The sequence below is a fragment of the Polyodon spathula genome, chromosome 10, assembly GCF_017654505.1.
Source record: "Polyodon spathula isolate WHYD16114869_AA chromosome 10, ASM1765450v1, whole genome shotgun sequence".
NCBI classification, from domain to species: Eukaryota; Metazoa; Chordata; class Actinopteri; order Acipenseriformes; family Polyodontidae; genus Polyodon; species Polyodon spathula.
Window position 1 is genome coordinate 32,502,345 of NC_054543.1, and position 14,156 is coordinate 32,516,500.

Genomic DNA, 14,156 nt, shown 5'->3' on the forward strand with positions numbered 1-14,156 from the left:
TTAGGCCAAAAAGTTCCATTTTAGTTTCATCAGACCACAAAACTTTTTGCCACATGGCTACAGAATCACTTGATTGTTCGGAGTTCTTTTGAAATAACTTATATAACTTGAAAACGATGACTGGGCGAAACCCTTTTTTCAAGTTTTCATGCAACACACACACACACACACACACAAGAAATATAGTATGTTAATGGTTCATGTTCAAATCTTCTTTTGTTTCATTTTCATTAAAAGATTTGTCACTTGTTTTATGTTTATAATTATAGACATGATTTGAATAGTACACATTTTTTTATATCAACTAGCACTTTGTAATTGATAGATCACTTTCTAGTAGCTTCTCCACTCAGTTCACTTGTAATGCCTTATTGGGTACCGAGTCGACTAATTGAATTATTGATAGTTTTATCGCTTGTAAACGGGATGGCCATCCCAGGGGTTTATTGCCGTTTGTCCGTCTTTTGTTTGTGGTTTTGTTTGCGCAGGAGTGGGAATACGATTGTAATGTTTACAACAGAGAGTAACATAGAAGTAAAATGAGCCTGTATGGGCTTTCCTGATGAGGTATTCAGCTGAATACAGTATGCGGCTTTGAACAACCACCCCTGTGTCCTGCCCTCTCAGCACCGTCGCTACATTGTTGTCAGAAGTGGAGGCTAGGCAGATACCCCAACATGCATTTGGAAGTTGGCAGGGGAGAATTTAGAAATGCAAAACTAGACTTGCCCCAGATAATTGGCATAGGCAAAACAAGATTGGCCCAGCATAGACACTGAAGCTCTGGACAAAACTACTCATCCAAATTAATGGCATGGGTAAACCAGATCGACCCAGCATCAATTTTGAAGCGTTGGACGGAACTAGACTCGCCTGCACTACTCCCGAAATTTTGTGAAAGCTATTGAAAAAACAGATAGCTCTAGTTCTGGACCAATCTAGATTCGGCTGTTTGGACGCGGGCAATTGCCAAAAAAAGTGGTAACTACGGGATTCGCCCAGAAACAGCCAAAACTAGACTCGCCAGACCACCGGGTTTCACCTTTAACACACACACACTTTTGGCTTGCAAAAGTATTCAGACCCCTGACCAATTCTCTCATGTTACTGAATTACAAATGGTACACTGAAATTTCATTCTGTTTGATATTTTATTTTTAAACACTAAAACTCAGAATCAATTATTGTAAGGTGACATTGGTTTTATGTTGGGAAATATTTAAGAAAAATAAACTGAAATATCTTGCTTGCATAAGTATTCAACTCCTGTGCTGTGGAAGCTCCCAGTTTGCACAGATGAAAGAAATTACGCTAACAAGGACACAATTACCTTACCATTGGCCTCCACCTGTGAACCATTAAAGTCGCTGTCACATTTTCTGGATAAAAACCCCACTGTTGAAGGATCATTGGTAAGGCTGTGAATGTGAAGGAAAATGAAGACCAAAGAGCATTCTACAGAAGTTAGAGATAAAGTAATACAAATGCATAGATTAGGGAAAGGGTACAAAATAATATCCAAGTGTTTGGCTATCCCAGTCAGCACAGTTGGATCAATAATCAGGAAGTGGAAGCTACATCACACCACCCAGGCACTGCCAAGAAATGGCCGTCCCTCAAAGCTCAACGCTCAAACAAGAAGGAGACTTGTGAGGGAAGCCACAGAGGCCAACAATCACTTTGAAGGAGCTACAGAGTTCAGTGGCTGGGAGTGGATTTATGGTGTACCAGTCAACCATATCAAGAGCTCTGCATAACATTGCCTGTATGGGAGGGTGGCAAGAAAGAAGCCGTTACTCAAAAAGTACCATCTGAAAGCATGTCTGGAGTTTGCCAGAAAGCATGAGCGTGACCCAGCTGCGATATGGGAAAATGTTTTGTGGTCAGATGAGACCAAGATAGAGCTTTTTGGCCAAAACTCAAAGCGCTATGTGCAGTGCAAACCTAACACTGCCCATACCTCAAGACACACCATCCCTACAGTGAAGTATGGTGGTGGCAGCATCATGCTGTGGGGATGCTTCTCATCAGCAGGGACTGGGCATCTTGTTACAATTGAAGGAAGAATGGATGGAGCAAAAGACAGGAAAATACTGCAAGAGAATCTGCTTCAGTCTGGTAAAAAACTGAAGCTTGGGAGGAAATTCACCTTTCAGCAGGTCAATGATGCCAAGCACAAGGCCAAAGTAACACTGGAGTGGCTCAAGAACAAAAAGGTGAATGTCCTACAGTGGCCCAGTCAAAGTACTGATCTCAATCCCATTGAGAATTTGTGGCACTATTTGAAAATTGCTGTCCACAAGCGTCGTCCAACCAACCTGAACAACCTGGAGCAAATCTGCCAAGAAGAATGGGCCAAAATCACTCCGACACTGTGTGCAAAGCTGGTACATACTTACCCCAAAAGACTTAATGCTGTTATTGTAGTGAAAGGTGGCTCTACCAAATATTAATGTGTGGGGGTTGAATAGTTATGCAAGCAAGATATTTGTTTTTTATTTTTCTTAAAAATATTTCCCAACAACCCTTTTATTTTTACTCCATATCATTATTAGCACAATTTTTTTGTATTGTATTGGTGTGCAGTTACAATACTCAACTACTAAGATGTAACCAAACTACTTACAAGCACTTAAATTATTTATTTATAGTTTGGTAACTACTGGTTGTATTCTTACCTTGTGAAAACAAAGCCTGCATGCCAATTTGAGGTAAAGGCTTTGATTATCGTCCTAGTACATTGCTTTAAAATGTACTTCGCAGATTATGGCAGGCTTCCAAGAAAGACCATGCAGACATTTACACAGCAGACCACTAACACAGCCATCGCCATCTACAGTTGATTAATACATAGGTCAGTGATGCAAGCAGACTATAGCCCATTCACTTAAGGCAAACCAAAAAAGGAACAGTCCTTTTATGAATTAGATACATTTTTCATGGACTCTCTGCTTTTTGCTTTTCCTGTAGGGTGGTGAGCTACAAACATTTGCCTCAATCCTCAAGGGTAAACCTGTGTAATTTCACGTGAAGCATTACATCATTAAACGTAAATATTCATTAATGAAAGCCGGACCTTTTGTGCAATGCTGCTGTAATGGACGACAGAAAGGTTACTAAGACAAAGAAAACAGGATCTCTACTTTACAAAGCATACTCCTCACTATGACCTATGCAAATTACATAGATATTATGAGGTTTTCAATTTATCAGCTTCATCCCCAGATATCTATTGCATTAAGTAACACCAGAATTACTATTTAACATGATGTAAAAATGAACAGTGATTAATTTGAGTAGACTATACAATATTGGAAGATTTTTAATAAACAAGACACACTGTGACATACAATAGAAACAAAACTATTATTAAACAGAACAATTTTAGGGAAAAAAAATACTTAATTTGAATCGTCAAAAAATACAGATTAATAGTTTGTTCAAAATTAGAAAAAAAAAACTATAAATTAATTCTCATTAATATTACACCTTGCAAAAGAAATACAGCTGTAAATAAAAAAGGTAGCTGTACTTTGTAGTCTCACTTATTATTTTTTGTCTTAAGAAGACATCATGTTGAGGAATGACAGTGAACAAATTCTAATTCAAACTGCGTACAATACTCCTGAGATCGGACCGAAAAAAAGCACTGCAGCAAAACAAGCTTGTTTTTTTCCAAAAAACATCGGTCTCATAACTGAAAAGCTCCTTATTGTTTTGTTTTACTACTTTTTAGCGTTAACTGTTTTCCATCTCTCTTCATACACTCTTAGATGACCTGAGATTTCTTTTTACTAAGGGTTCTCCTTTTTTAGAGTAAGATTTACCTCTTGAACTTCGTAACTCTCTCCTATTATCACAACTTGCATTTTCCAGCTGTTTTCTGGATTCCCCCGTTGGATTATTACATCTTTGCGGAAGCACTTCTGCAGACTTTTCTGATACCTTAATGTTTGGATTCTCTTTTTCCAAACTGCTCCTTAGACCTGTTTTCCTACTGGCTTCAAGTTTATTTTCTGGTTTGCTTTGGCTTAACAAACCCTTTGTGAATTTGTTTTTCTTCTTGTTAACTGTTCTTGGGGTTTTCCGTCCATTTTTATGTTGTTTCGTTTGCGTAACACTGGAAGTCTTGGAAGCTGAAACAAAGTCTGGCCTCTTTGTACCTTTATTTTCTATCCGTTGCCTCTTCAAACTGACTCTAGTTCTAACACTTTTAGTCTGATAATTTGGTCCTGTTGACTTGTTTCTTGAGCTCCCCTGCTCCGATTTAGGATCCTGATTTACCAGTGCTTGCCTTCTTGAATTCCTGCTCTTGCATATGTTAAATGCTTCTGTGGTTTTGTGCTTCTGTGGAGATAAGATCATAGCACCTTTGGTATGAGGTTTTGAAGAGTTCAGGGGGCTCAGAATAATTCTGTTTCTTGACAGAGTTGATTGACTACATGATCTGAAGCCTGACTCAATACTAGAGGCTGAAGAATCATTTTCAGAAGGAATATCAGCTTCTAGATGGGAACTTAAATCGTCTTCCTTCTGACTGTCATTCAATTGTTTTACATCTGGGCTCAGACTTCTAAACAGCTGCCGTACGTGTGTAAATGTTTTAGGTTTGCATATTTCTATTCCCTTTGGCTGTGTTTTCAAAATCCTGTTAGTCAATGAATCATAAAACTTAAGAGGAGTCGTCTTATACTTATACCTGATTGTACTTTCACTTTCAGTGGATTTGCGTTTCCTCCTAGTCTTTCTCAAACAGACAGGTTTTAGTGGGCAAGGTGTGGTTTCTGGAGAAGACAGCACATAGACCAGTGACTTTGGCTGTAAAGGACTCATGATTTTGCTATAAGCCTCGGGCAGCTTTAGAGCACACAACCTGGTTTTCATATCTGGTGTCTTTTCACAGTCTAACTCATATCGTGCTTGCCTTGCATCTGTTGGATCACTATATTTTCTTAATATTCTTTTCTTGACAACTGGGTAGTTTACCATGCTTGTTTGGGTTCCATGGCTGACTTTAACAACCTGGCATCTGGAAGCCTGGCGCCATGTTCTTTTTGCTGGCTTCTTTTCAAGTGGTGTTTTGCACACAGGGATCAAAAAAGAGGAATGGTTATAATCATCATCATCATACATATTAACATGATCAAAATGTGGCACTGCCTCTTTCATGGCTGATGCCTCATTACTTTCAGTAAAAGTCTTATTTGCTACTACTTTTTGTTTCTGCTTACTCTTCTTCCCATAGTTAGCTGAGGATTCACTTTCAAAATAACACCGGAAATGTCCGTCTCTAAATTCTCGAACAAGTGCTTCGATTTTCAAGTCGTCCTCGTACATGACTTGTGACCACGTCTTTCCAACGAAGGACTGAGGTATATGTGGCAGTGGTGGAATAAGGCCATTCTCATGTTTGCATTCTTTTATATCTACATTCCCTTCCTCCTCTTTCTTATCATTCACTTTCTTCTCTGCCTCTGGGTGTAGATGCAGGACAGAGCTTAGCTGCGATTCATATTTCTTGTCTTCAAGGTCAATGTGAACCTCCTTGAGACAGCCAAAATCTTTGAGCGGCCCTGGGTCTCTCTTTATTGGAGTATCCCACTCAGTACTAGTCCCAGACTCTGAAAAATTACAAGGATTAGCAAACGAGCCAAGTAATAAATGAAAACTGGTCTCATCCTCAAAGGATTTCTCCTGAGTTGGAACACTGTGATAGTGTTTCTGGATAACCTCAATTGTTTCTCCAACTGGTTCTTCAAGCTGAAGATACTGGTCTTTGTATCTATTGTAACCCTGATCCTCCTTAGAGTGAATTTTCATAACAGTTCCTGGAAGCCCCACTGCACACGCCCTCTGTGAGCTGCAAGCTCCAGTCATGTTTCTGAGATATGACTGGGAATCTGCAAACTCCCCCTGAGATTGTTCACTGTGGTGTTTCGGGATACCAAAAGCTGAACTAGTTGAGACAGTGAGTGAAGGCCCATCAGGGCTAGCAGAAATATGCTTTATAGCTGGTAAAATGTTAAAGGCTGTACCAGATACAGAATTATTATTGTGTCTCAACGGTTCAGTTTTTATGTCAGCCTTCAAGTCACAGTTGGCTACTACTGCGCTCCTTCTATTGACACTTGGGTTTTGAGCAGCTTGGGAACTGCAAGGCTGATTGTGAGGTAAAGGGTTCTCAGATAAACTAGAATCTGTATTGCTACTAGTCCTGTGCAAAAAGCCCTGTGTTGGTGAATTACTTTCCACAGTGACAGAACTGAAGCTGTGTCTTTTTAAGTCTTCTGTAGGCATTGTGCTCCCTGGGACTGAGTATCTGTTGGATTTGTGAGTTTGCAATGCCTTTCTTTCATTTTGCCTGTTGTCCATTGTGGATTTCACTTCCTTTACAAGGATTACTGGTCCAGATTCATCATCAGTACTGGGCATCTCCTCCCTGGTCCCCACTGTCTCTCTCTCATCTTCAGGTAAACAGTACACATCAGAGAGCTCTTCTTTCGGTACAAGGGGGAGGTTTAAAGAAGGCAGGTCTGCATGAGTTGGCCTGAAAAAGATTAAACATACAATCATACAGTAAGTATATTTAAAAGTTATTTCATTTAGTTAAATGTGCTCCAACTGATAATATTTGCACTTTACTTAACCTCTATAGCAGGATTACATTTTAAAGGTAGTCCACAAAAACTATTTACTTACAGACGTGCAGTCACATCACACCTCGGCACATGCTGAGCCACAGATTTCAGGGTTTCAAAATTTTAAGGCAATTTTATCAGACAACAAGCACAGACCACATATATAGTTAATTCTCATTACAATGAACTTGTACAAGATTCATCTGGGGGTTTTCACACACGCTGAGTTCAGAAATGATAGCCATTATTTTTTTTTTTTAAATTTCCCCTTCGACCTGTGATCTTGCAAAGGTCAACCTAAAGTGAGAAAGGGACCTTGACCAGAAAAATCACTCTGGGTGCAATGTAGATGCTACCATCTAAATTTAGTTCCTGGGACAGGCAGTCATTTTGACGGTTTTCACTTTAAAAATCTAAGTTACTCTGCATGTGTGAAAGAAACTTGGTTGTCCGTTCTTGACCTTCTAAATACATGGAAATAAACGGTATTTCATGCAATTTTCGGCCATCTAAATTACAGGTACAACTGCGTGTGTCACAATGTTCTTGAAATCCGGCTATATGGGCAGAACAGATACCGGTTTTATGACATGTTTTTGAATGAGTCTTGTGGTGGATTGTGACTTGCTGTCGACTGATTAGTCTTATATAGTCTGATATAGTGGTAGTGCCCCACCTGGACAGAGAATTACTAAACTGTGAAGGCGACAAATTACCAAGTCAATTATTTCACCACAAGTCCTTCAAACACTCATCTATAACCTATGAATGCTTGTTTCATAACTTTGCAATAATCAATTTTTAAAGATGGCAACAAAGAAGATATAATAGCACTATGACAAACTACCTCCATTAAAAGATTATACAGAATTTTATGGTTTTAGTTTTATGGATTTATTTATACATGTTTTATGGTTTCTCTTGGTTTAAACGCAAACTATTTGCTAATATTGTACAATATAACCCAAAACAACATAAATGCGTGTTCATGTTTGTGCATGTATTAAACTGTGAAGACAACAGATTACAAAGTCAATTATTTTACCACAAGCCTCAAATCCTCATCTACAAGCCCACCAAAAGTCAGTTTGTTAACTCATGTCCCACAAGGGGTTTCAGCCCTTCAAAGATGGGGCCATTTTCAATACTTGCGTCCTGAAGCCTTTTTGTGGGGTCATTAAATCAGACAGTAAAGAAGATATTCACTGGCAGAGCTGCATACAGAAAGGCACACAAAAGGGTGCGTACCTCAGTAAATCCTCATCATTGAGTTTAAATATTTGGCCTGGTTTCATACCTGACCTGTACATTCCACTACACAAAATAGAAGCAAAATCAAAATCTTAAGGTGGGAAGCTCTGGTTGAGTTGACGTGGATGACCCAATATACATTATTAGAAATAAATGGCATGCTGGCTGATGAATGTTGCCACTGACAGTTTATGAAAACAGTATATAAATAGACATCATCATCATAATACAAACAACCAGATTTTCAGTTGATAGCTCAATTATTTATAAACAATAAAACATTACAGATTTGATTTCAAAAGTGAGATTTCATGTATTAAATCCAAGAATTTAAAAATACATTCAAAACACTTGTAAATTTGACTTTCCGACTTCAGTTTCAGCTTGGGGGTTGGATAATTCACAATCACCTGCCATAACATTGTAAATAGATTGTTGGGCCACCATGAGCAGCCAGGACATCATGTATTACATTCAATGAGACTGCAAGGAAGTCAAAGGGTGGGATATTAGAGCAGACCATTCATAAACTACTCTAATTCCTGCAGGGATGGGAATCTTCTACACTATTCCTTTGGAAAGATCAGTACTTCACTCAATCTTGGATACATATAAACACAGCTTCTTACTGAATGGTTATAATACTAAAAGTCTGCAAATCTGCTGTCTTACCCATTGCAACTGACACTGGCAAAAGGGAGATGCAGCTTTTGTATATTGCACAATAAATGTCAGGGAGTCTGTTTACACAAACAACCATACCTGCTGTCACTGTATCTGTAAGGGTGGTGCTGAATGACATCCTGAAGAAACCGCTCCATAAGACTATTAGCTGACACATTACTCCTGGAGTTGCTTACGAAGTCTCTGTGCCTAGTGCTCAGAATATGCTGCAATAAAAAAAGCATGTGACAGCATGAATGCATTAAGTATATTAAGAGAAAATTAAAAGCATACAGGACTGTAAGTCTAAATAGAACAAAATAATCTAAAGGTGAATTTCCCAGAATTAACCAAGGCTGCTATTGCTGCTACGCTATTGGTGATGACCATAACTGGAAGGAGGAGTTACATAACCCTAAACTTATTGCAGAGTAGTGAGGCAAAAGACAGCAACACAGGTCATCTAAACAGACTTTTGTCTATTGTTCGCATTGCCGGTCCTTTGAAAAAAGCTTTTAGCTGCTTGTACTTTACAACATACAGATACAAAACATATTCAGAATTGGGCTAAGGCTAAGATTAAATGGGTTTTCAAAATAAGCCCGCGACAGACACGATCCACCACTTAATACTGTATTTATGGCAGCTACGTTTATTAAAGTATTATGATTCATTTTGGGTATTATTTGGGAATTAATTTTGGGTTATTCAGTCCATTTTTGTTGTATTATTGTACTGTAAGGTGATATATAATACATAATATCTATATGTATGAACTCCAATAAACCAACGTTATCTTTCACCAGTCACATCGTAGAGTGCCTAAACAAAGTTTTGAGTCCCACAAACATTTTTTTTTCGTCTGTTGCATCTTCTTTAGCAGACATAACATTCTTTACTGTCAGGAGTTTAGATGATTTAATTGTGAAATGATGATCTTATAATATCTCTTCAGCCAAAGAAGCAAGCATGGTAATTTAAGATGTTACCATAATAAAAAACACTAATGTAACGTGAGTTTTGTACAAAAGCAAGGTCAGCTGTTGCAGGAAAAACTAAGTTTATTTCTGAAACTGACCAGAAAGTTGAAAATAGAACACACAGAAATACTTGCAACTGTAACTAGGAAGTGTACTACTGAGAAAAAAAAAAAAGAAATATTTAGGGAATTCAAAATTAAAAGTACAGCAGCTTACGTGACTAAATTAAAAATAAAATAAAAAAACTGCCATTCACTAAATTTAATGCTCAGATTGTGCTAATGAAAATGACAATGTACTTGCTGTCATGTATTTAATATCGAAACTAGCAGAATGAACATGCTGCAATTTAAACTTGTTTTTACTTAAACATAAACGTTAACGTAATCATAAGAGCTGTCTGTGTTACATGGTGTCAGCTCAGAACTTCACTAACACTGAGCATGGAAGTTGTTTCCCATATTAGACTGCACAATTAAAGGTGCGGCAACCAATTTCACACACATTTTCAGACAGTCTTGTCTTGCACGGGCCTTGATGCCCAAAAGTACATTTTTCATCTTGCTGATCTTGCCTTGCTGTGAACAGTGCTGAAATAAAGCTCCTTCATTGCACCAATGGAGTACTTTGTCAGACACTACAAGCAGACCACTATTAATCTAGCACATGCTTAAAAATGCGCCAGAATGTACCATTTTAATCCCTTTTTTCAAAGACGTCACCCCCCTCTCACACTCTGCCTCCCTCCAAGAGGTCAGTGCCCCATACTACCTTGTAAGGGCCACATACCTACAAACTAATTGAAAACCCTGAATACACATGGTTTCCTACCTGTTCCAGGCTGTTATAAAGAACTTGACAACAGCTGCAGTATCCCTGTCTGTTCTGCATTGATGAGGTTCCTGGGTCAGGCTGGTCACATCCAATGCTTAAACTGAAATTTTATTGAAGTTAAGTTTATTCTTTTCTGAAACTGTAAGCTGTTTAGTCCATTCTTTTTTCTTTCTGCACAAGAGTCATTTATGCAAGACATTATTATTATGATGTTAGCTAGCAACACCTCAGAACTTGTTTTAACATTAAGCATTGTGTTTTGTAACTGTACCCAGTGTCCTTCCATTGTAATACCCACCAAATTCACAAATGACAATTATAAACAAAAAGAGGAAATAAATGCACTATTACAGTGCAAGCATAACAAAAGATGTTCTACTGTACTTATTTCAAACCCTCTGTAAAGTAAATCATTAAGTTCAAATAGCATGTTGGTTTCCTTCTTATTCTAATGTTCAAGTAAAGGCCACTACATAAAATTAGTCAGACACTGAGATTAAATCATTTGAAGTTTGTCTTATATATGTCTAATGCTTCATCGTGTAATTTCCTTCCTGTTAATATAAATGGAATTACAGGAAAGAGTGAAATAATTAAACTGTTTACTCACCCACTGCTGTTCTCCACTTTTGTCAATGGTTCATCTTGTCTTCGGTGTGTTTCTGTTAAAAAGAAAAGAAGGTAACTTTACATATTCAATCTTAAGTGTTAATGGTTAGGTTTTTTCCTAATCCTGCTCAACGTTGTTGTTTCCTCATTCATCATGTAGCTTTTTGTTGTGCGTTCACGTATCATGATTTATTCATGTAGATGGATTGATTGTATTTAGTGAACATTATCTCGGTAGTTAGAAATGTATTTTGTGAAAACAAAAACAGTGAAAAAACTACTAATGTCAAATGTGAATAAAAATGAGTGCAAACCTGAATAACTGTAATATAGTGAATGTTTTTTAGTATGTATATAATTATATCCAATTTTTTATTGATTTAATTGATTAATTTGTGTGTGGAGATCATTCATTTATTGTCAGAGGTTAAAACAAAGTGAAAGAGGTTTGCTGGACAACACTGGTAATGAAACTTCAGAAAATAAAAAAAAAATAATTGTGTATTAAACATTAAGAAAAAATAGTTACAACTTGAACAGTCATGTGACCTCAATATGGCAAACATGAAGCAGCTTTGTAAAAATGTAGCCAATACGTCGAAGGTCTTTATCATCCAGTAACCAAAATGTCACATGGTTCGGGTTAGGGTTAGTTGAGTGAGTGCAACTGTAGTTAAAATGTATACCAAAGGTTTTATTTATTTATAACAAAAGTAGAAGCTTTGCGTACCTTGTGCTGAAGGAGCTGGCTGCTCTCCAGCAGGCATGCATTTATCATTCATCTATAAAATAAATAAATATTAGGGACTACCCCTCATTTTCACATACTGTATTGCCCCATAATAACTTACAATGTGGCGGACGTAGACATGTCCTGCATTAAAATGTAATACATACAATAAAGAAAATAAAAGCCAATGTAACTATGAACCTATGATCCTCTAATTTCCATTTTATAAATAACGGTTAACAAAAATCAGACACTTTGCACTGCAGCTGAGCAATGAATCATTGAAGTTGGAGGCACCAAACAATAAAATCAATTTAAAATATAGGAAAATCCACCCTTTCTACCATTCCTTTTGATAAGGATAACTTAAAAGGAATTACCTGCAATACACAGTATGAAAAAAATATTTTTATTCTCCAATACTAACCTTGCCTGCTGGCACTTGGTAACTACATGTGTGTTTGAGCAAAAGTAGTAACAGTCAGAAGCCACTTCAGTGCATTTCTATGGCATTTAGAATCAACTGTTTAACCACATGGAAACAATACTGCAGGGCATTTCACAGCCCAGTCTGAAACATGTACCTGCAGAGAAAAAAAAGAAATAACTATTAAATACATATAAATCTCACAAATTGCCTACACAAATTTTAAAAAAAAGAAAAAAAAACATAACATTCATGTCCAGGACATATTTACCCATGGTGTATTTTCCCAAAATGACAATGTTTTTCCACATTTAAATGTTTGCTTTTTTAGGTGTAAACTTTTAAACAGCTTTATATTTTGGTATTTTATTTCATACAGCTGATTTGAAAAAAAAATACATTCATCAAAAAAGCAACGAATTCCCCCAATTTTCATCTTTAATCATCTCCTATTTTTTTAAAGATGAAAATTCAGCAGTGATGTACATAACTGATAAACAATGTGCTTGCTTAAGAGAGCTTCAAACACATTACATACATTTGTGATACTAGTCAACAGAAGTTGTTCTCCTTCCAAAAAATAGGAAGGGGAATTGAAGACTGAGTAAACTACAGCTATGGCCAAAGCTTTTACATCCCTATATAGAATTAACAGATGTTGCTTCATAAACTCGAATATCGGCTTGTAGTTTCTTTGATTACGTGATGTAAATAAAAATTAATTGTGTGTGTGTGTGTGTGTGTGTGTGTGTGTGTGTGTGTGTGAGAGAGGAGAGAGAGAGAGAGAGAGAGAGAGAGAGAGATGCAAAACGTTTGGCCACAGCTGTATTTGAAAATATGGCCATTTGACACCAAATGATTCAATATAGGAAGCTACACGTAAAAATACTATTCTCAATTACAAAGTATAAACCACAATACACATAGCATTTAAAATCAGAGGTTTCACAGTGAAACTGCATTATTATTAAATGAATTGCAGAAGACTTTTAAACTCCTGACTTAGTGTCCGATGTGCTAGTGCAGCCGTGGAAATAATCGATCCACGTTGGAACAAATACCCTAGATTGCCGGACGACTTATCCAATTCCGGGATCGGAAAATCAGGTGTATTTTGTGGCAGTCATGTGGTACTACAGAGTACCTTGTTTATGGCAAACAAGAGATTCTCTCGTTATTACTTTGTGTTGTATTAACAATATCCTTCACTCTCAAAAAATGGCTGAGATGAAACACACGCACTGCATTTAATCAAAATCATACCATCTCAGTACCATGTATTCAACAAGGGGCTTTCTTTTTGCATCACTTTCTGTTACTATTTAAATTCAGTAGCGTCAGTCATGAGTTAAAAAGAAAAAACACTTACATTAAGTTTATAATAGATGTTTTACTTTTAACTGTCAACTAGCATACTGAAAACGAAAAGTAACCATAATATTACATTTGTCGCATAAAAAAAGAGAGATAATCCGCTACTGAACACTAAACTGTTTGCAATGCAATATAGACCATGCAACCCCCACTGGCAGTCGGAGTATAATTTCAAACAAATTCAGCCAAGTGTTGTGTATGTAGCCTACAGTTACACAGCGCCTACGTATCAAAGCAACCATTCATAACTGTAAAATAAATAAAGGGATGTTATGTTTTATTACAATACAATGTCTTAACGCGTTTAGCGTCTGCTATCGTGATATCTGCTTGAACGGTGTTGTATTAAAATGGTAGTAAAACAAACGGAAGGCCTACTACTTTCAAAGTAGTCCATAAACATGCACTACACGCCAGATAACACTACATCGTGCGTTTACATGTACCGCAACTAAAACGAGAACATCTGAAACATTAGCTACAACTGCATGACGCAACCCACTGCAGTAAAACGGGCTACACTTCGTTCAGTAGTTTTCACCTTGTTCTTGTTGTTGTTATTTCCCTACAGCTCGTATCGGTAATGGAGTTCAAGTTTCCCCATATTTTCTTCCCGCAGTGACAGTGACAGTGACGTCATTGTGGCAGTG

At 37.3% G+C, this 14,156-nt stretch overlaps 1 protein-coding gene across 1 annotated transcript; it reads right to left on the reverse strand.

The window, feature by feature from the left end:
* Positions 1-3,408: 3,408 nt before the first annotated feature.
* Positions 3,409-14,123, reverse strand: LOC121322159 (DBF4-type zinc finger-containing protein 2-like). Its single transcript, XM_041261717.1, has 7 exons — positions 14,048-14,123; positions 12,133-12,289; positions 11,706-11,757; positions 10,977-11,028; positions 10,364-10,466; positions 8,652-8,779; positions 3,409-6,547 (listed from the first exon to the last, which is right to left on the reverse strand). The coding sequence occupies exons 3-7, from the start codon at positions 11,755-11,757 to the stop codon at positions 3,760-3,762; spliced, it is 3,123 nt and encodes a 1,040-aa protein (XP_041117651.1). The 5' UTR covers positions 12,133-12,289; positions 14,048-14,123; the 3' UTR covers positions 3,409-3,759.
* Positions 14,124-14,156: the final 33 nt, after the last annotated feature.